General features: G+C 38.0%; 3 protein-coding genes across 3 annotated transcripts; 2 read left to right on the top strand and 1 right to left on the bottom strand.

Annotated features, from left to right (window-relative positions):
• The first annotated feature begins 9,456 nt into the window (after positions 1-9,456).
• LOC147499536 (uncharacterized) lies at positions 9,457-12,107 on the top strand. The gene is made up of 2 exons (XM_086563495.1): positions 9,457-10,867; positions 11,821-12,107. The coding sequence occupies exons 1-2, from the start codon at positions 9,457-9,459 to the stop codon at positions 12,105-12,107; spliced, it is 1,698 nt and encodes a 565-aa protein (XP_086419621.1).
• LOC147499535 (uncharacterized) lies at positions 11,729-14,730 on the top strand. Its single transcript, XM_086561289.1, has one exon. It carries the CDS (start codon positions 12,473-12,475, stop codon positions 14,660-14,662), a length of 2,190 nt encoding a protein of 729 aa, XP_086417415.1. The 5' UTR covers positions 11,729-12,472; the 3' UTR covers positions 14,663-14,730.
• Positions 14,731-17,160: 2,430 nt separating this feature from the next.
• On the bottom strand, positions 17,161-22,728 carry LOC147499534 (3-dehydrosphinganine reductase TSC10A-like). Its single transcript, XM_086561291.1, has 4 exons — positions 19,737-22,728; positions 18,955-19,102; positions 18,349-18,639; positions 17,161-17,582 (listed from the first exon to the last, which is right to left on the bottom strand). The coding sequence occupies exons 1-4, from the start codon at positions 20,262-20,264 to the stop codon at positions 17,575-17,577; spliced, it is 975 nt and encodes a 324-aa protein (XP_086417417.1). The 5' UTR covers positions 20,265-22,728; the 3' UTR covers positions 17,161-17,574.
• Between the last annotated feature and the right edge of the window lie 690 nt (positions 22,729-23,418).

Raw genomic sequence — 23,418 nt, 5'->3', positions numbered from 1 at the left:
ATGGCAGTTTGTGTTGTTACCTACCTCGGAGGGGGGGTCCCGTCTTTACAGAAAACCTATGGGTTCAGGCCCACTCCTCCGGTGCCTTACTCCTGAACAGGGACAACAGATTTTAAAAGAAGTTCATGAAGGCATTTGTGGTAATCATTCTGGTGGTCGGAGCCTCGCTCACAAAGCTCTCACCCAAGGATATTGGTGGCCATATATGCAAAAAGATGCCAAACGGTTTGTCCAGATATGTGTACCATGCCAGAAACATGCTCGGATCATTAAGCTTCCTGCGAATGAGCTTCATCCCATACTTAGTCCTTGGCCATTTGCTAAGTGGGGACTCGACATTGTGGGTCCTTTACCTAAGGCCCCAGGTAATGTGAGGTTTCTCTTGGTTGCAACTGATTACTTCACGAAGTGGGTTGAAGCTGTATCCTTGAGTCAGATTCAGTCTTCAGACGTCAAACGGTTCATCTGGCGCGATATTGTGTGCCGATTCGGTGTCCCAGCTGAAATGGTATCGGACAACGGCCGCCAGTTTGATTCTGCTGAGATCCACATCTTCTGCAAATCCCTGAAGATACGGCATAACTTCTCCGCACCCTACTATCCCTAGGGAAATGGACAGGCGGAAGCAACAAATCGGGTTATTCTGGACACGTTGAAGAAAAGGCTTGAATCAGCTAAAGGAAACTGGGTCAAACAGTTACCAGGGGTGCTTTGGGCTTATAGGACAACCCCCCGTCGTTCAACAGGAATGTCACCATTTTCATTGGCATATGGAATGGAGGCAGTACTCCCAACTAAAATAATCGCCCCTACAGTGCGTTCACAAGCCATCTCCACAGAGGTCAATGCTGACATCTTGGCTCGCGACAGAGCCATGGTGGAGGACCTTAGAGATGAAGCCCTGCAGAATCTCATGACTTACCAGGATTCTATGAAGCGCAGCTATGACAAGAAGTTACGCGCACGAGCATTCAAACCAAGCGATTGGGTTTTACGTACAAGGCAAAGGAGTAACGAAGAACCCAACAGCGGGAAACTCGGTGAGAACTGGGAGGGGCCTTTTATCATTGAAAGGCTCGCATCCAAAGGTTCTTATTTTCTCAAGAACTTGGCTGGCGATGTCCTAACCAAACCATGGAACGCATACCATTTGCGTTTATTTCACAAGTAATTTACTTATCATTAGTTCCACCAATAAATTTCACATACATTGTACTTTCCTTCCATTTTTCATCAATAAAATTCTTTTCCATTTATGTTTTAATTTCAAATGGGTCATTTAGTTGGAAATTTATTAAACCCGGGTGGCGAAGGCAATCCTACACTTCAGTTTCGGCTTGCGTGGTGTAGTGTGCCTACACCTGGCATCATGGTTCGACAATGAAAATCCAAGATCGATAATGTATCGCTTTTGGTCTGGGTGCGATTGTTTAGAGTACATCAAGCGTATACCCTTGGTGGCGGAGTCTAAGCTACACTCTGATTTAAACCCAAGTTCGTGGACCCAATCCGTCCGGATCATTCTGATCCATTCACCCGATAAGATCCTAATGCAATCCGATAAGATCTTGCACAAGGATAGAATGGAATCTTGGGGAATGATCCTATTTGAGATAGAATCATACTAGGATTCATCATCTCTGAGAATCCCTTTCTTGGCCGCCAAGACAGGGGATTGCTATATATATGGAGGCTTCTGCATCCTCCAGAACTACGTTTTAAGAGACTTGATCCTGGATTCTTCATCGGGTGCGTGGGCAACCGTAAGCGTTAGTCGATCTCACTTCCTCAAAAATCCCAATCCCCCATATCTTTCGAGCCTTCGGAAGCATCATCACATCGGGAGTGTCAGGTTAACGTTTTGCCCCGACAACCACCGTATTCCATCAAAAGTCAAACAAAAGTCACAACATCAAGACAAAAATCGATGTTACCCCTAGCCTGGGCGATCTCGCCGCCATTAATGGACCTTCAAAGCTTCAGCCTAACTAGAACAACCCCACTCCTAATCCCGACGTCCATCATATACCAACAACCAATTAATATTAACATCACAGTATGGTTTCAAAACCAAAACCAGGAGAGTTCAAATACAAAACGATTTCGTATCGACGCGCCATTGATGCTCTGTTGAAGCTTCGTCAGTTTACCCAATTAACAAAGTTTCGACAGTTTATATCAAATCCGAATTATAACAAGGTTTAATAAAACAAAAAGCACGAAGTCCAACACAATCAGTATAATGAACAGTATTAATAGGCCGAAACTTTAGTCGGTATACTCCGATACACGGAAAACCATAAATCCGGTGAAATAGCAAAATAGCTACTCACCTTTAGCGCGCTCCTGTTCCCAGCAAAATCTCCAGCAAGAAACTTCTCTCTTTCCTCTCTGTGAAACTCTCTTTTCTGAAAAACTCTCTGTTCTTCACCAACCCTATTTTTTTTCTTTTCTGTTCTGTTCAAAACAAAACCCCCGAAATAGGGACGAGAGTTTATCCCATAAACCCACGTCTCCTATTTCCACTAACACTTATCCTATTTTTATTATATCTATTATCTATTATTATTATCTTTATTATTATTATAAAAAAAAAACAAATAATAAAAACACGGGGTGTTATAATAGACTTATGTGAGAACTGCATATATGGGAAGCAGAAGCGTGTTAGCTTTCAGAAAGTGGGAATAACTCCAAAGCAGCAGAAACTTGAGTTGGTTCACACAGATGTCTGGGGTCCTTCATCTGTCTCCTCTCTTGGTGGTAAGTCATACTTTGTGACTTTCATTAATGACTCTACTAGAAAGGTATTGGTTTATTTCTTGAAGCAGAAATTTGAGGTTTTTGATGTATTCAAGAAGTGGAGAGCTATAGTTGAAAATGAGTCAGGGAAATTGAAGTGTTTGAGATCTGATAATAGTGGAGAGTATAATGATACTGGTTTTAAGGAGTACTGTACTGAAAATGGTATTCGGATAGAGAAAACACTGCCAGGGACACCTCAACAGAATGAGGTGACTGAGAGAATGAACAGGTCATTGACAGAGCGTGCACGGTGCATGCGTATACAGGCAGGGTTAATGAAACTATTTTGGGCCAAAGCAATTAGTACAACAGCTTACTTGATTAACCGTGGGCCATCAGTTCCATTAGATCATAGTTTACCTGAGGAGGTCTGGGGCGACAAGCAAGTAAGTCTCTCTTATTTGCGAGTGTTTGGATATGATGTGTGTCATATGTGCATAACAGTGATTAGTCTAGAAGTAAACTTGACCCTAAATCACTGAAGTGTGTATTCATTGGATATGGCGGTGATGAGTTTGGTTATCGATTTTGGGATTACCATAATCGAAAAATCATACGGAGTAGAGATGTGGTATTCAATGAGAATATAATGTACAAGGACATAAATGACACACATGTTAGTGGGACTAACTTTGTTGACTTTGAAGACACTGAAGTTAGTCATGGTATAGTGTAACAATAGGTTACTGCTATTCCATAATCAAACACAAAAAGTGATGATGAGGTTGCTACATCATAGACTCCAGCTCCGGCCAGTGATCTTAGGAAGACTTCTAGGCAACATGTGCTGAGTCAAAAGTATCCCACATCCACTTATGTGACTTGTTTTCTCCTTACTGATGGTGGTGAACCCCGGTGCTATTATGAAACAATGAAGGTAGAGGATGCGAGCAAGTGGGAGCTTGCTATGAAAGATGAGATGGACTCCATCATCACAAATGAGACATGAGAGTTGTCTAAATTACCCATTAGGAAGAAGGTCTTGCATAACAAATGGGTATATCGAGTAAAGGAGGAGCATGATGGCTCTAAAAGGTACAAGGCCAGATTGGTAGTCAAAGGATTTTAGCAGAAGCATGGTATTGACTACACTGATGTATTTTTCCAATGGTGAAGCTTACTACTATCAGAATGACTCTGGGTATTGCGGCAGCTGAAGGTTTACATCTAGAGCAGTTAGATGTTAAGACCACATTTCTTCATGGTGACCTAGATGAAGAAATTTATATGTACAAACCGAAAGGTTTCATCATGAATGGTAAGGAGGAAATAGTGTGTAAGCTGAAAAAGAGCTTATATGATTTGAAACAGGCACCAAGATAGTTGTACAATAAGTTTGATGGTTTCATACAAAAGAACGGTTTCTTCAAGTGCAATGCTGATCATTGTTGTTACTACAAGAGGTTTGATTCTAGTTATCTTATTTTGTTGCTATATGTTGATGATATGTTGATAGCTGGGTCAGATATGAATGAGATTAAAAATCTGAAGAAACAGTTGGCAAGTGAATTTGCTATGAAGGATCTCGGTGCAGCTAAGCAGATTCTTGGGATGAGAATCAATAGAGATAAGGAGAAGGGAACTTTGACATTGTCTTAGGTTGATTATGTTGAACGTGTCATTCGAAAGTTCAACATAAGTGATGATAAACCTGTTAGCACACCCTTGGGTAGTCACTTTCGGTTATCTAAGGAACAATCTCCCAAGACCCAGAAAGACATAGATTTCATGGCTAAGGTACCATATGCCTTAGCCATTGGAAGTCTAATGTATGCAATAGTTTGCACAAGACCAGACATTGCTTAAGCAGTAGGAGTTGTGAGCATATTTCTTAGTGATCTTGGAAAGCAACACTGGGAGGCAGTTAAGTGGATACTGTGCTACTTGAAAGACACTACTAATGTCTGTTTGTGTTATCACAAAGGTAATATAAGACTGCAAGATTATCTTGATGCAAACTTTGCAGGAGATATTGATCGCAGGATGAGCACCACTAGTTATGTGTTTACAGTGGGTGCAACAGTCGTTAGTTGGCCGGGTTTCACAATTACAGAAGATAGTTGCTTTGTCTACTACAGAAACAAAGTATGTTGTAGTCACTGAGGCTAGCAAAGGGATGATATGGCTCCAAGGCTTGCTGGAAGAGTTAGGTTTGATACAAGAAGAAATGTGTTACATTATGACAGTCAAAGTGCAATACATCTAGTGAAGAATTCAACATTCCATTCGAGGACTAAGCATATTGATATACACTACTATTTTATCAGGTCGCTTCTGGAAGATGAAGCTCTGTTCAACAACAATCCTCAAGCTTCTGGAAGATGAAGAATGTACTAGTACTTGAGAAGATTCAAGGAAGTCTGAACCCAGCTAATATGTTAACTAAGCTAGTGACTATTGAGAAACTGAAGCTCTGTTCAGCTTCGGTTGGTCTTCTAGCTTGAGGATTGTTGTTGAAGCGCACCATGATGCACCAGTTATACAAGGAGTACGATTACTTTGTTCTATCAGTCTCCAAGTGGGAGATTGTTATGTTATTAGAGTCTGATTGCAACCGCCAGCACATGAAGCCTTATCCAAATTGGTTTTGGTTTTGATAACTATTAGTTCATGGAGTTGGTTATGTACTAGGAATCTATAAGTGGAGTTAGTTATCATAACCAACTACTACACATGATCTTTATCTCAATCAGTTTTAGTTTCCCTTTTGCTTTAGGACTTGTATTCGATGGGAGTCTATAAATAGAACCCCATCCTTAGAGTTTTAAGAACACATATTAGAGAGAAACTTGAGAGCATAGATATGATTACAAATTAGGTGAGCTATTTTGTGAGTGCTTTGTGTGAGATTGATTGAGAGAGATATATTAGTGTTTGTAACTACTTATTGATAATAGTTAATTGTGGTGTGCTTGTGGATTAAGGCAATTGCCTAACCAAGTATATTTGTGTGTTTTTCTTTTTTGTTTCTTTCTTATGAGTTTTCTAGATTCTAAATTCATCGTATTGGTTAGAATAGATCCCTAAGAAGGGGATCATATCATATAACTTTTTGTTCAGTTAACCCTTTTTTTTTTTAATGGTTTATAAAACAAGAGATTGTTATTTGTGTTGAAGTATGTAAAGTATTCCACATTTCTATAAGTGTTGATACGTATTTAGGAGTTTCTGTTTTGAGTAGTTTGACACCCAAGTAAGTCAAGTATAAATAGATGAAACTATGGATAGAGTATTAACAACTCTCTAACCCTATTATTCTCTCAGCCTCCATTCTTCTCCTTTTTGGTTCCCCCATTACAATCATGTTTAAACTATCCTAGCATCACCACTAACATGGTATCGAAGCATCAGGTTCAAATCTAAGTTTAGTGGTATGCTAGGAGAGGTAACCCCCAAAATAAGTATACAAAAAAAAAAAATCAATTCTTTTTCAGTTTTCAGTATAATATTCAATTCAAGTTTTAATCTTTCTCACAAGAAGTTTTCGCTAGTGTTTAAAGTTTGTTTGAAGAATACTAGGAGAGAGATCCGAAGTTTCTCAGTATTGGTTTTTAGTATTGTTTTACTTCCGCAGTCTCCTTCTTCCGCAATCTCTGTCTTAGTATTGATAAGAGGGGCACAACCCTCTCTGTATCTCACAGTCTCTGAAGTTAGTATTATCACGAGGCAACGACACGCTCAATTTAGCTCTACGCTAGGCGCCAAGACGCTTCTGGGCTCTGTATCTCGCAGTTTCTAGTGTAAGGCGCGCACGCACTCAGTGTAGCCTTCTGCTAGGCGTGCACGTGCTCTGGGATGTTCATCTCTGTATCTTGCAGTTTCTGGTTTTATATTGTTTCAGAAGTTCTCCACCTTGGTATCTTGATTGGAGACTTTTGTTTCATCTTGGTTTTCTCGACAACTTGCACGTTTCAGACACTTTATTTCAATCGTTGGGTTTCTTGATTGAAAGTATTGGTTTGCAATATCGATTTCGACGGCAAGGAGATTGCCATCACGTCCTTGTAAGTTCCACATCTTTAAAGAAATTGTTAGTTGTTGTTATGTGTTTGAAATCAGTAGTTGGATTGTTTGATGAGAAGTTCGAAAAGATTCTCTGTTTTGTTTTTATTGGATTTCTCTGGAGCCGTATGGGCATCATGGAAGGGGCGTCCACCTTCTTGCAGTGCTTTTGTGAGGGGCGCCCACCCTCCTTCCTCAAGCGCTCGAATTTTTTTTTTGTCTCCTAGCATGATTGGAGGGGTGGTATTGTTTGTATGCCGTTATGGATGTTTGAGTTTCTAGCTTCCACAATTGGTATTGATGAACAGAGTATTCATCATATGTTTCAAGTTGGGTATTGGTTAGTTGTATAACTTTGGGGATGATTTGTTTATTTATTGGGTTGGTATTTGGTTTTCTCTGTTTCAAGTTTAAGTCGGAATAGACAAGTCTTTGTATGTTCCAACTCAGACTTATATATTCCAACTTGAGGGGGGGAATAGGGAGATATGAAGACATTCAGTAGTATATGAGGCAAGGAGAATATGGAGACGTATTAGGAAGAGTACTCATGTCTCCATATTCCATCATGCCTTGGCGAACTCACTTCATGAGGGCATGCGCCCCTCATACAGGCATATCCAAGGGCTTGCACCCCCTTTGCATCTTAATAATATGACATCCCCAATATTCAGTCTTCAGTATCTAGGTAGCAGTCATGCCTAAATTATAGTCATCAGTATTCAGGTAGCAGTTAAGCCTAAACTGCACATATGTTTCAGGTAGCAGTCAAGCATAAACTGTACGTATGTTTCAGGTAGCAGTCAAGCCTAAATTGCACGTATGTTTCAGGTAGTAGTCAAGCCTAAACTACACTCATTAGTATTCGTAGCGATCCACGCCTAAAGCGCATTATGTTTTCAGTAGCTTGATCAAGCCTAAAAGCACGCGTATGTTTCAGGTAGCAGTCACACCTAAACTGCATGTATGTTTCAGGTAGTAGTCAAGCCTAAACTGCACGTATGTTTCAAGTAGCAGTCATGCCTAAACTGCAGTCTTCAATATGTTTCAGGTAGCAGTCAAGCCTAAACTGCATGTATGTTTCAGGTAGCAGTCAAGCCTAAACTACACTCGTGATTTTTAGTATTTAGGAGTACCCATAACGGTATTTTGTTGACTTCAACAGTGATATTGATAGTAGTGAATGGAGTGAGCAACAGCCAAATAGCATGCCATCAAACCGATGTTATGGTTTAAGTTTGTGATTGTGGTACACCTTCAGTATTCAGGTTAGGTCATTGCCTACACTGACAGTTTCACTTTCTAGAACATCTCAACAGTTGTTCGAGTTCTTCAACTAAAGATAGTTCTATGCGAAAGGGGGAGTAGTATTCTTATAGTATTCTTATCATTTATTTTTGCAATCTAATCTGTAATTTGCATAGTTTGCATAGTTACAGCTTGAGGGGGAGTGTTGAAGTATGTAAAGTATCCCATGTTTCTATAAGTGTGGATACATATTTAGGATTTTTTGTTTTGAGTAGTTTGATACCCAAGTAATTAAGTCAAGTATAAATAGGTATTTAGGAGTTTTTGTTTTGAGTAGTTTGATACCTAAGTAATTAAGTCAAGTATAAATAGATGAAACTATGGGTATAATATTAACAACTCTCTAACCCTATTATTCTCTCATCCTCCATTCTTCTCTTTCTTGGTTCCTCCATTACAATCATGTTTAAACTCTCCTAGCATCACCATTAACAATTTGTATTCTTATGATAGAGGAATCTTTATGTAGAAGACATTATAAAATGCCCTTGTGTCCATTAATTTCTGAAAACTATTTCCTAAACATGAATGCTTCATTAACATAAGTTAGAGCTTATAGCAACTTTAATAAAGTAATCCCTTATCCGAAGAGTAGTTTTCGGTAATTTTTAGGAGGAGAAAAGGATGGAGGGACACCTTGTGCATGAGTTGGAAGTGAATGTGCCTGCTTCTGATGTTTGGGAAATTTATGGAAGCCTGAAACTTGGTAAGCTTGTCCCTAAATTGCTTCCTCATCTCTTAGAAAAGATTGTGTTGAAGATGTAGAGTCTCACACATTTTATAAATATGAGACCGTATCTTATTTAGTAGTTTCTATTTCAGTGAAACCTATCACCCAATATAAATATATGAATTGTAGGTTAGAGTAAATATACTCTAAACCTAACCTTCTTCTTGTGCCTCCATCCTTTCTTCTTCATCTCCACTCCATTTCTTTAACCTAACTAGCTAACCCCTATATGTATCTCCTAGCATAATTTAACATGGTATCAGGAGCTGACTTTGTTTAGAGAAGGCTAGGAGAGAGATCCGCAGTTTCAAGGTTCCAGTTTTAGTATTAGTTGATGTCTTAGTATTGTTTTGCTTTCGCAATCTCTCGGTATTGATAAAGAGGAGTACGTCAGGTTTTCAAAGGGGGAAGGCGTGGTATCGTTATCTCGCTGTATCTCTCAATTTCTACATGCAGGTGCACACGCGCTTAGTTTAAGAAGTCTTCGAGGCGCCTGCATTTCGAAAATCTTGTATCTCAAAGTTTCTTGTGTTAGGCGCCAAGACGCCTTCGAGATCTCAGATCTTGCAGTTTCTTCCTTTCCATCAAGTGAGTTTTTTCTTCTCTTTGCAATGACTGATGTTGTTCCAAAATCCGATGAATTCAGTAATACATCTATTTTCTCTGTTGGTATGACCTCTGTCAAATTGGAGGGTGTAGCCAATTACCTTCAATGGGCAGAAGCAGTTACTGTTTATCTTACTGGAAAAGGTAAGGAAAGTCATTTGACAGATCCCCCAGATGATAAAAGAAACACAACTTGGACGGAAGATGACGCCTTGGTTAAGAATTTTCTGTGGAATATTATGGAGAAGGATGTTTGTAATACTGTGCGGTTTTTCAAAACCTTTAAGGAGATTTGGGAGTATCTACAAGAATCATACTCTCAATCTCAGAATACTTCTCGTATCTTTCAGTTGTTTGAGAACATCTTTGATCTCACTCAAGGCGATATGTCTATCTCTGAGTATTATAATTCTCTTCGTAGCAAGTGGGAAGAACTGAATATTTATCACCCACTTACTACAGACATAAATCAGTTGAAGAAACAAAGAGAGGAATTTCGAGTCTCAAAATTCCTATCTGGGCTACATCCCGAGTTTGCTAATATGAAAGCCCTAGTTCAAGCTGAATCTAAGCTCCCTACTCTGTTTGAAGCCTATTCTCGTCTTTCTTGTATTACTGCACCTCCTCCAAGGCACAATGACAGTGCGGCTTTATTGATCCCTCCAAGCAGCAATAACAACCCCTCCTATGGTCGTGGTAATGGAGGTCAAGGGGGTAAAGCCGGTCGTGGACGTGGACGTGGTCATAACCAAGGGAGTGGTCGTGGTTGTGGTCGTGGTCGTGGTCGTGGTCGTGGTCGTGGTCGTGGTCGTGGTCGTGGTATTTGCAATTTTGATCCTTGTGAGCATTGTGAGCGCACAAATCATAGTTCTAATTTTTGTTGGGATATAACAGGATGCCCACCTTTGCACAAAGCCAACAATGCCACAGTAGTTGATCAGAAAGTGACCGATTTTCAACAAGTTCAAGAAGACCTTGTAGCCCTGATGAAGCGGATACAAGCTATTCCAGTCAGTTCATCGAGTTCATCCAACCAACCCACTACAACCCTAGCCGATGTAGGTAAAACATGTCTTCATACAAGTGGTAACAACTCTTGGGTCACTGACTTAGGAGCTTTTGATCATATGATAGGTAATCCCCAGTTGTTTTCTAATCTTGAGTATACTCACACACCATCATATGTCACATTAGCAAATGGGGCTAAGGCTAGTATTCTTGGTCGGGGTACTATTCAGTTAACTCGTAATATATCACTTGTCTCTGTCTTACTTATTCAAAAACTTTCCTTTAATCTATTGTCTGTTCATCGTCTCATCCAATCTCTTCACTGTAATGTCATGTTTTCTTCCACTCATGTTGTGTTTCAGGATCTACAGACAAAGACACTAGTTGGTGGGGGGTATGAGCACGGGGGTATCTATTACTTTCAAGATGGTTATGGGCACTCTCACTAGAAGCAGGCTTTCACAGCCTCAATCTCTCCTGTTCAGTGGCATAGACATCTTGGTCATCTTCCTCTGGCTAGTTTGCGAAGTTTAGTTCCCAGTATTTCTTCTAGTATTTAGTCTTTAAGTTGTGAGGTTTGTGAGTTAGCTAAACATCATCGTGCTACTTACAAAAATAGGTTAAATAAGTGTTCTAGTGCTCCTTTTCAATTAGTTCATTCAGATGTCTGGGGTCCTTGTAAAACCACTGGCCTTTTTGGAGTCAAGTACTTTATTACATTTATAGATGATTTCTCTCGTGTTTGTTGGGTATATATTATAGAAAATCGTTATCAAGTATTCTCTGTATTTCAAAAATTCTATGCTGAGATTACTAATCGGTATTCTACACACATGCATATTTTTCAAACTGATAATGTCAAAGACTATACCTCTGCAATATTCAAGTGTTTTTTAGATGACCATGGCATTACACATCAAACCTCCTGTGTGGATACACCTCAACAAAATAGGGTTGCTGAGAGAAAGAACAGACCCATTCTTGAAGTCGCTCGATGCTTAATGTTTCAACTCCTTACTGCTACATACTTGATTAATCGTATGCCTTCTTCAGTGTTAGGCGAAAAACACCACCCTCTGTTCTTTTTCCTGGTCAACCTTCTTTCCATCTTCCATCATTTCTTCTTCTTCTCCACTCCATCTCTTTAACCTAACTAGCTAACGCCTATATATATATATATCTCCTAGCATAGTTTAACAGGTTGAAATTGTTGAAGGTGATGGAGGGGTAGGTATGCAGATGTGGTTTAGCTAGAATATATATGATGCTCCACTATACCAATCCACATGACACATTGATTTATGTAACGACCTTATTATTCTCCAACTATAAGATGTTTGCTATCTCTATTTTGTTAATAGGATCACCAATTGCTTATGACAAAGAGAAGTTTACAACCATTGATAATGAGAAGCGATCGCGACTTAAAATTGCCGAGGTGGTAGAAGCAGGAGTTTTGGAGATCATATGCACTTGGAGATCATTGATAATGAGAAGCAACCTTGGGTTTAGCTTGTATCAAATGCACTTGGAGATCATAGAAAAAGACGCAAAATCATCAATTATCAAATCAACCATATACTATGCAGAGATGCAGTTGATACTGCAGACAAAGCTTCACTTGTTTCTACCAAACCTACGGAGTTAGTTGCTGAAGCCATTACCAAGTATATCACTGAAAAGAAAAATTAATACAGAGTACTGTCCCTTCTCCTCTTTTGATTACTTATTTATGTGTCACTGATCACTGATGTACTAGGAATATGATATATCGAATATATTCGGCGAAAATTAAATAAATAAATTGTTTTTTTATTCCCTCCAACAAAGCATCAAAAAAGCAAAAGCTCACAAACAACCAAAAGAAGGGAAAATGTGGTCTGAATTAGTGTCAGATAGAAAGAAAAAGGACAAAGCTAGAAACTTTGATCATATCTAAGCTGAAAAAACTTCCAAACACCTTCACTAAACACTAACACTTCATCTTACCATTACTTTAAAAATCTAAAACCCATGGCTAAAACCCATTTCTCTCACTTCACCACCTTCCATTTTCCACTATTACTACTTACACTATGTACCTTTCCTCTTTCTTCAACCCAACAAAACACCCCAAGCCTTGATTTTCTTATGGAAGATGGAAACTCACTTCTAAAGTTTCAGTCTTTGTTAACTGACCCAAAACAAAGCTTATCAAGTTGGAAGACTGAGCTGAAATGCAGTAACTGGACTGGAATCACTTGTGAGAATATAACAAATCGTGTTGTTTCAGTTAATCTGAGTGGTTTGAATTTATCTGGACTTGTTGACCCAAGTTTATGTAAGCTTACTTTTCTCCAAACTTTAGTACTTGCCCAGAATAATTTTTCTGGTTTGATTCCTTCATGTTTAGGTAATCTTAAGTTTCTTGAAGTTTTAGATGTTGGGTGTAATATGTTTCATGGGGTTGTGCCAGATCAGTTAATGAGTGTTAATGGTTTAAGAGAATTAGTACTTAAAAAGAATGAGGGGCTAGGTGGTTTTGTTCCTAAATTGATAGGGAATTTTTCGGATAAACTCGAAAAAATTGATATTTCATTTTGTTCATTTCAAGGGGATGTTCCTGATAGTTTGTTTTACTTGAAATCATTGAAGTACATTGATTTATCTAACAATTTGTTATCTGGTACTCTTCGCGATTTTGAACAACCAATCGAGTATTTAAATCTTGCGTCGAACGGGTTTTCTGGAACCCTTCCTTGTTTTTCTAGTTCTGTTGAATCTTTAACAGTGATCAACCTTGCTAATAATTCTATTATTGGAGGAATACCCACTTGCATTGCTTCACTCCATGGTTTAAGAGAGTTGAATGTTTCCTATAATGAGTTGGAATATCAAGTTCCTCCCAGGTTGATTTTTTCAGAAAAGCTTCTTGTTCTAGATTTGAGTCACAACGATTTTTCGGGTGTTCTTCCTAGTATAATTGCAGAAACAAGTGAGAAATCTGGGCTTGTTCTTCTTGATTTGTCTCATAATAGATTCTCTGGTGAAATCCCAATTGGTATAACTGAGCTAAAGAGTTTACAAGGCTTCTTTCTTTCGAATAATCTTCTTAGTGGAGAAATCCCTGCGAGAATCGGTAACTTGACCTATCTTCAAGCTATTGATCTTTCTTACAACTTGTTATCTGGTCCGATTCCACTCAACATTGTGGGGTGTTTTCAGTTACTTGAGTTGAAGCTAAGTAACAATAATCTGTCGGGTACTATTCAACCTGAGCTTGATGCATTGGATAGCTTGAAAATTTTGGATGTTAGCAATAACAAGTTCTCGGGCGAGATTCCACTCACTTTGGCTGGTTGTAGGTCACTTGAAGTTGTTGATCTCAGCTCTAACAATCTAGCAGGAGAGTTAAATGAGGCCATCCTGAAGTGGACTAACCTCAGGTTCCTATCCCTTGCACATAACAACTTCAATGGAGCTTTGCCTTACTGGTTGTTCTCATTTGAGGGAATTCAGTTTATTGATCTTTCTTGCAACAACTTCTCTGGATTCATCCCAGAGGGCAACTTCAACATCAGTTCAAGTTTCAATAATCGCAAAAGAACAACTTACACTGACACAGATTCCCCTCTACATATTAGAGCTGTTGCAAATGTTGAGAATCATGAATTGAGGTTTGAGTATTATATCTTATCTTCAGTTGGAATTGATTTATCTGGTAATTTCCTCTCTGGTGAGATACCAGAGGGCCTCTTCGGGTTGCAAGGCATGGAGTACTTAAACTTGTCCTACAACTCCCTTGTTGGTCAGATTTCAACAAAGTTAGAAAAGATGCGGAGTCTGAAGACTCTGGATCTATCTCATAATTCATTAACGGGTCAGATTCCAGCAAACATATCCGGCCTTCAAGAGTTGTTGTTTCTGAATCTTTCATATAACTGTTTGTCTGGCTTCGTGCCAAAAAACCAGAGGTTTTGGAGGTTTCCAGGAGCATTTGCTGGGAATCCGAACTTGTGTGTGGCGTTTCCGGGTGAAGGATGTCAGACTGCGAAGTATCCAGTGGGGACAGGAGATATGTTTGAAGAAAGAAAAGGAGGATTAATTTCTGTATGGGCGTTTGGAATCAGCTCTTTTGTCAGTTTTTATGTTAGCGTTGTTGTAATATTTTGCTCTGCTCCCATGAGGAGTTACATTTTTCAGCCTCTCAAGTCGGAATTCTGATCACAGCACTCCCTATGTGCTGTGGGATTTACCATGAAAGTATTCTGTTACAGATCTTTTGACGTGAAGTGCTCTGTTATGGACCATCTTTCTTGCATTATGATCCATCATCAATCAGATTTAATTTTCTCTAGCATATAAGATTTTTGCACAATGCTATAATCTGTTTGTGAAGAACAATAGGTGAAGAAACAAATGATTCTTATTTAACAAAAACAAGAAGTTATATATGTCCACTCATGTGAAATGAGAGAAATTAAAAGTGATAAAATGATTCAACCTACTGCATACTCCAAACTGAGCCGGGGCAGGCAAACTCACAAATATGACAAATACTCCAAGCTTACAGTGGATGAATGTTTTGTACGAAGTTTCATTTATCCTTTTCAGTCACAGAGGAACACGCTATACACAAAATCACAAATAGACAAAAGCAAGAAACTGAAAAGAAAACCTCATAGTTGAGAATATTGTTCGACTCCATCAAGACTAGGGCTTTAACATCAAAATGATGAGGTCTTACAGAAGACCAAAGCTTTCAATGAGCTCATTTCGGCATCTCATATCAACCAAGATCACTACTCCAAAACACCCACCAACTTCAACTCTACTTTATGGTAAGACAACAACTAAAGCTCAAACATTTTTTTTGTTTTCTACTTTTTTCCCTACTTGTAAGCCTACTACTACTGCTACTACTAGTAAGTTTAAAATGAGCATGCCCAAAGGGCCGAAAAGATGGTTGGTTTGTGCTATTGTTGGTTCTGGAATTTTGATTACTACTGTATATTATCGTGGCATCGAAACTGTCCCGTATACAAATCGTAAGCATTTCGTTATTTGCTCGCCTATGATGGAGAAAAGGTTAGGAGATTTTGCACTGCAAGGACTTAAGGATAAATACAAGGGGAAAATTTTAGATAAAACACATCCTCAAAGCATAAGAGCTAAGTTGATATTAGAGAATGTTGCTATGATTGGGACATAGTAGTGCTAGATGAGATCCACATTTATGCTTTTGGTGTCCCAGGCGGAAAGTTTTTTATTTGTAGAGGAGTGCTTGAAAGGTTTAGAAATGATGGTGAAGTGGCAATGGTCATTGCACATGAAGTAGCTCGACATTCCACTGAATACCCAATAAATTACCATATGAGGGAATTGGAAGCCGACTATATTGGGTTACTATTGATGGCTTTGGCTGGATATGATCCTCGAATTGCACCAAAAGTGTGGAGGAATTTGGATTGGTGGTGTGAGTTGGAGAGGAAGTTGGAGAGGTGGTTATCTCTTGAGTCGCCAAAGGAAGATCAATTCTCCTCCCATCCATCTCATAAGGAAAGAGCAATCTTCTTGGAGCAAGCTCATGTCATGGAACAAGCACTAGCCATATACAAGGAAGTAGGAGCACGCCATCAAGAATCCTGGTCGGAATATTTTTACAAGTTATTTTTCGCATAGAAAACTTACAAAATTCTTACTATTATATTTTCGACTAAGATGGGGAATTGAATAGGAAAGTTTGTAATGAACCGAAAAAGAATGTGGATCTGGGATATTATTTTTCTGAAAATCATCCAAAAAGTTGTAAGGATGAGGTTGATAGGACAATGTAATGATGTATAGTTTTAAGTTTACAAAGAGGGGTAAATGAGAGTCAAGTTATGGTTACTGGTTAGTTGGAAACTTGGAAATTAAGCGTTTATAGTGCTTTGAGTTTAAGTAGTTAAGCGTGTTATCAATGATTTCTGCCTCCTTGATGGTGAAGATTGTGGCTTTCACAAGACTACTACAATTATTCAGGTGGGACAACGATTGTTATGATGATTGTGTCAAAACAATTCAGGAAACTAATGCCGAAGACTGGAAGCTGATAACAATCTGATTCTGCATGTCACATAGTAAAATTTTAGGGTAAAGGGATACTTTCTTCCATTATGATATATATATTTAGATATAGATTTTTTGACGTGAAGTACTCTGTTATAGTGTTATGGTCGATCTTTGTAATCAGCATGTTAAGTCTGTTATTCTAGATTTTAGCTTTTGTTACTCAAACTGGTGCCTAACATGGCTTTTCCAAAGCAGTCAAGTGAGAAAATTTGCTGAACCTTCTTGAAGGCATCTGTTCCGTATTGAAGCATATGCTACTTCGGACAGGGTTTAATGATGCAGTTGCGTCTACAGATCAAGTGACTGTAAATATTAAAGCATCATTCTGGCATTTGGTTTTCAATAGTTGTATTTGCTCATTGTTAGCTCGTGTCTTGTTAGGTTATGTGACTACTTTGCTCTGTGGACAAAAAACATCTTTTTACTCGTAACAGGAGATTAGTATGACTTTGACAGTGTCTTCAGTCTTGCGCAAGATGCAAAGCTAATTGGGAGAACACAGTGGGGACGAGGTGAATGTGCTACACATTCACCAATTAAAACAATGGAGTTTTTGTACTGAGGGAGACGTTAACGAAAGACATACCAGAGTCACATACAAGAGCAAGGAGATCAAACTTAAATTTGCATTACGAAACAGGAGTAGTTCAATGCAACTGGAGTTCCACATGTTTCTAAATAAAAAAAGGATATCGCATTCGTTAAAAACGAAAACAAAATACAAAAAAAATGTGGTAGTTATTAATCCACTAACTACGGTGTTACAATGGCACTCTTTGCAGATTCTGCTTCAAGATTCAGTTCAACAGCTCGTACAAGGAAATTGAAGTTGGTGATGTAAGTGATTCAGTATCTTGAAAAACCCATACTGACAGAGACAGGAGAAAGAACTAATGATGAACAGAGGCTGTCTTGCATTGGTTCCCAAGATTGCTTGATGAGATTGTCATGGACCGCACTGATTTACTGACACATTAGCCACCATACACAGATGAATGCGTACCCACATCAAACTCTGTAGCTTAGGTCCCTACAATTAAACAAATGATCAATGGGTTGGAACAATAAGAAATCTTAGATCCCTTTGCAGAAGAAAACTAATTAGATAAAGAAAACAAACTAGGGTGGATAGACACTCCGTTTGGTATCTTTGTCTTTCAATAGGAGTTTTGATAAGCCAGGCGAAGTTAAAGTGTTTGGACAATCAATGTAGTTGTTTTGCTGATTTGATTTCTTTGTAATGTGGGATATGTGAACAAAAACTTTCTTATTGATTAATAATGTTATATATTCTGGTTTTACCAACGTAAAGGGAGTAAAAGAAAACAAAATTAAACATGAGACTGATAAATACAAATTAAAAAGCGTCTATGAAGGATCGAGTATCAATAATTGAAATCCTATCATGTGATACAGATATGTTTAAAAAACTTTGCATTGAACTATCCAGTATTATTGAAAGAAGACCACACCGTTATGGACATTGAACAGTGTGCATGGACAAACTTGCATCTAGAAGAGTAGCAAAGCTCAGATTTCAGACTATATTACTATTTTTGAGCACATTAGAATTATATGCACCATATACTTTGTCTTCCATAGTGGATATCAATTTTACAAAATTTTAAAAAGGTCGACTTATAGCTCCACACGTAATTATTTACCAATGATACAGGGTTTTAAAATGTCAAGGATTAATCAGCTTCATCTCTAGTAAATGCTAAAAAAATGTTTACCGATGAAAAGAAAAGTCACTCATATGATGAAAGGTTTCATTCTACTTCAAGAAAACATACCATCATTTTGTGCTCTCCAATTTGCTATAATTCCATACCAATTCCATTGGAAGAACAGACCTGCGATACGTAAAACACCAGCTGCAAGCACCTCAACAAATGCCATCAGAGAAGATCTCTGGGGTGACAAACCAGTGGTTGCTATCGACAGCAAGAGTCCCTCAAAATTGCAAGGCACAATAAAGGTTCCAGATTTTATGCCATTTAGAGCTTTCTGGGCAACTGCATCAGCCGTCATTGCCCCAGAAGAGGCTGCAATGATACTCGTGAGCTCTGGTCTTTTCTTATTTTCTGCAATAAGTACATTTTAGAAATGAGTTACCAGCAAACTATATTTGAACCAGTATCCAGCAGATCATGAAATGGCAAACTCTAGTAAGACTGCCTAGCGTCAAATTCATTTTTATAATAATCTAGGGCAAGCCGCAAGTGCACAGAACGTACCACAATACCAGTCTTACACTCTGGGTGGGAGTTATAAATCCTATTTATGCCTATTTTAAATATTAATTAAACAAACTACATATACCAAGATCAAAAGTATTCACCAAAGTAAATCAACTTCTGAAGAATATGGCAAAGCAGGCTGGATAGGAAGACACAAACCTTCAACTAAACCAGGAGTGTCGGTATCTGGGGGGAATATGAGGGAAACATGGATGTCTTCTGAAATAACTTCCTGCTGCAGTGCCTCCCCAAGCCCACGAAGGCCAAATTTACTAGCTGAGTAAGCTGTGTAACCATAAATACCCACCTATGTAGAAAAAAGGGGAAAAAAAATCACATTATCGAGATAGAGCAACTGTTGCATTGGACGCCAACGCAGAAAAAATATGTGAATTGTTAAAAGCAGTAAGGAAATTAAATATATTATTCCCAGACATGAAAATAAAATGATTCGCGTCAACCTCACCAAATCGGTGACTACAAGTACAGATTTCTCTGTCGTCCTTAATGATGTATAAAATGGTTACCTCGTAATAGGGAATTTCATCAAACATACAATCTCATGAAAAAAATGAGGAATATATGCCGGCTCAAAAGAAATTCAGTTCCATGAAATACATCTCAAAACTCAACCAGAAACTTTTTTAACAGTGTCTCTTATCCTAGAAAATGCAAGAGAAACTTTTGCACTACTAATGAGGCCACACTAATACTTACAGTAAAGCTCATGAAGAAGCTACTGTACAAAACAATCTGAATTACTTCTAAGTTCTAACAAGTATGTAGATTCCCTATCAGGGAGTCAATCTTATAGCTAAAGCGACAACATACATATGCAAGACATGAAAATATACAGTCTTTGTTTCAACCAATAAATAAATAAATGACAAACAACTACTTCCAAATCACAAAAAACACAAACATATGAAAAACATATATACCTGCCCGGCTTGGGATGACATAAGAGCAATAGCACCAGGACCTCTATCTTTCCTCTTAACCATCCCAGGCAAAGCAGCTTTAATCAAATGAAAACAGCCCATGAGATTAACATCCAACATAAACCCAACAGTCTCTAAATCCTGGTCCCTCAACTCCCCAGGTATAAAAACACCTTGGTTACATATCAACACATCAATAGGCCCAGCTCGATTTACAGCATTTTTAACAGCATCATAATCACGTACATCAGCACTAAATGTATTAACCTCAATACCAGTTGATAAACGGATGGTGTTCTTAGCTTCTTCTAGTTTATCTGGATCACGTGCAAGGATTGAGACTTTGGCTCCTTGGGAGGCGGATTGTTGGGCTAGTGCTAAGCCTATTCCACTTGATCCACCTGTTATGAATACGTGTTTGTTTTTTATTTGGATTTTTGTTGGTTTGGGGCGGGTTAGGAAGTTGAGGAGAAGGTATAGAAGAATAGGTGAGAAGAGGAGGAGGTACAGATAGTTTAAGGCTTCCATTGATATTGACCAACAGAGAAGAGAGTTTTTTCTTTTCTTTTCTTTTTTGTAGTTTCAAACTTTCGATTTTCGAAATTTGATATATACCAACAATGCATTGACTAGACAAGTGCCGGCTCATTCCATAATAAATGATTAAATGGTTAGGGCTAACCATGCTTTGGCTATTTGTTTATTATGAGAGCAAGGCCCAAAATTTCGATATCGGTTAATATATCAGTGTATCCAAAAACCGAGATATATCGGATATATCGGTTTTTTTGGTGACCAGTCCAAACTATTTAAAATATTGGAAATATCAAATATATCGGACATATAATATCAGAAATATCGAAAATATATCAGAAATATATTGGAAATATCGGATTTATATTTAAAAATGGTTAAAAAGTCAACCGATATATATCAATTATATTGGAAATATCGATTATATCGGCGATATAAAGTTTTATATCGGAAATTCCGATATATCTCGAAAAAAAAGGGTTCAATATTCGGTGGATATATGTCGGAAATATCGATATCGGTGTACCAATTTACCGAGATATATCGGCGAGATATCGGATATCTCGGCGATATTTTGGGCCATGTATGAGCTGAGAGTGTGTTTGGCAACGGGGAATAGAATATATAGAGAGTGACTCTCACGGACAAAACAAGTGAAATAATCACTTTCAAACCCAAGTTTTTTGGCTATTTATTTATTTATTATAATAGTGTGTTGCAACTGGGAATAGAATGGAGTTGGGAACTATTGGAATGAAATCTACTAGAATAGAATTTGATTCCAACTCTAACTTACAAAATGTGTGTTTGGCAAACATTAAAAATCATTAGAATTCAATTTCTACTTAAATTAATGTGTTTGGTTACCCTATAGAATCCTCTAACAAATTCCAACTCTTAGTTTATTTCATTTTATTTTATTTTTTCCCTATTTTCATATTAGAAATAAGAAATCGATTCCCATAATAGTCTAGGATTTCTTTGGATGTCCATGCCTCCAAACTGGCCAAAAGTGAGTGGTCCATCAAATATTCTAGTTAATTACATTCCTCAAGTCCAATTCCTGATAAACAAATACACCCTAACAGTTCACGGAGTACATTCGATGAAGATGGGTGGAATATTGATGAAGGTGGAATCGTCATGTTCGTATGGCAGGTAGTTTATATATATTAGAATATAATTTCTGCAACAAGAACAAACTATGAATTATAAAAAAGGTTGGCTGAGGCACGAGTCGAAACGCTTTCTATGCAGACAAAACACGTCAACCTCCAGGATACAACAGCCAGTTATACTCTTATTTGTTTACTGCATATAAACCAAAGAAGAAAAGAAAAAACCACGATACTGATCTTATGATTGTCCAAAACGTAAGTTAGAAAGTAGTTTTTTCGCTCATACCATAGGCTGCTGGTGGAGGAGTTTTTATAGAGAAAAAACGTGGAGCACTTAGTAGATCCGAATTGTAGGGAACTGGTCCAGTTTCTCGATAAGGATTGGATTCTACAAGTCCATCACGTTTTTGTTTCCCAATCCATATCCAATTCTATTTCCAAACTTATCCAGAAACATTTTAAGGAAAATGGTTTACCAAAAAGAAGATAAAGAATCAAAGAGAGCCCAAGTCTCAAGCCACAAGGCCAGTCCAATTCGGTCAAAATCAGCATAACCATGTGATTATACCAAAGGATAAAGGATTATACTATGTGATTGCAAGAAAAGATCAAAATCAGCAGAACCATATTTAGTATCTCTATCACTTCGAATTACTTTAATGTTCTTGTCATGCGAATTTTGAATCTCAAGTATATAAGCTTTAAAAGCATCAAACGTATCACTTTTATTCTTCAGCAAATAAACATATGCAAACTTCGAGCAATCATCAATAAAAGTAATAAAATATATTTTGCCACCTCTAGTCAGAACTCCTTCAAGCTCATAGATATTAGTATGTACCAAGTCTAGTAGACTTGTACTTCTCTCAACTGATTTGTCAGGCTTCTTTGTGATTTTCGTCTTAGTGCAAGATTCACAGTGTGCAAAATCATCATTCAAGTTAGGAATTAAACCAAGGATGCTCATGTTCTTAACATACTTCCTATTAATATGACATAATCTACTCTGCCAAACATTAACTGAACAAGAAATCATGTAAGCAGAAGTAGAAGTTTTATTCAAATCAGCAACATTCAACTGAAACATCCCATTACATGCATAACCCTTACCAACAAAAACCCAGACTTAGTGATCACATACTAATCACTACCTATAACTTGCTGAAAACCAGCCTTGTTCAAAATAAAACCAGAAACCAAATTCTTCCTAATCTCAGGAGTATGAAGCACATCCTTTAACAACAATTTCTTCCCATAAATGAACTATAGCTCAATATCACCAGTACCCAGAACCTTGGTCGTATGATCATCACCAAGTAGAACTTCCTGATTCGTAGTTGTGGTATAACTCTTGAACCAGTTCCTATTATAGCAAACGTGCCTAGAAGCACCAGTATCAGCCCACCACCCCTCACAAACATTAACAGAATTGACCTCAGTTATCATAGCAACAAAAGGTTCATCAGTAACATTAGTCTCATTGACTTTACGAAACTTACAGTTCCTAGCATAATGCCCCTTCTTCTTGCAAGTATAACAGACAACTTCTGACATGTCAAAGGGTGGTTTCTTATTCATATGCACCTGATTATGGTTTTGATTCTGTAGAGCTTTCTTGTTAACAGGTTTGTTCTTCATGGCTTTCTTATTAGGTTTCAAACTAGATTTAGTCTTACTGGTTTGTTGATTTACCACATTAACTTTAGCCTTAGCAGATGACATGGCAACTTCCTAATTAAGGTCTTGTTTTCGTGATTCTTCTTCTATCCAGAGTCTCATAATAAGACTCTCCATTGAAAACTCCTTAGACTTATGCCTTAGTATGTTCCTGGAATCCTTCCAAGAAGGAGGAAGCTTATCAATGACAACAACAACCTGAAATTATCCGTCAATTTTCATCCCTTCTGAAAGTATCTCATGAACAATAATCTGTAGGTCATGGCATTAAGACACAATAGATTTGTCATCTACCATCTGAAACTTAAGATAACAACTTACATCGTATTTTTTGGAGCCAGCTTCCTCAGTAT

This window comes from Coptis chinensis, chromosome 5 (assembly GCF_015680905.1).
Source record: "Coptis chinensis isolate HL-2020 chromosome 5, ASM1568090v1, whole genome shotgun sequence".
NCBI lineage: Eukaryota > Viridiplantae > Streptophyta > Magnoliopsida > Ranunculales > Ranunculaceae > Coptis > Coptis chinensis.
This window is presented reverse-complemented; position numbering and strand designations above follow the sequence as displayed.

Coding starts and splice junctions, on each gene's coding strand:
- LOC147499536 (XM_086563495.1), top strand. CDS start 9,457: ATGACTGATGTTGTTCCAAAATCCGATGAATTCAGTAATACATCTATT. Junction 10,868..11,820: donor TGGGGGGTATGAGCACGGGG/GTATCTATTACT, acceptor TTTTGTTAATAG/GATCACCAATTGCTTATGAC.
- LOC147499535 (XM_086561289.1), top strand. CDS start 12,473: ATGGCTAAAACCCATTTCTCTCACTTCACCACCTTCCATTTTCCACTA.
- LOC147499534 (XM_086561291.1), bottom strand. CDS start 20,264: ATGGAAGCCTTAAACTATCTGTACCTCCTCCTCTTCTCACCTATTCTT. Junction 19,103..19,736: donor TGTCATCCCAAGCCGGGCAG/GTATATATGTTT, acceptor TTTTCTACATAG/GTGGGTATTTATGGTTACAC. Junction 18,640..18,954: donor CACTCCTGGTTTAGTTGAAG/GTTTGTGTCTTC, acceptor TACTTATTGCAG/AAAATAAGAAAAGACCAGAG.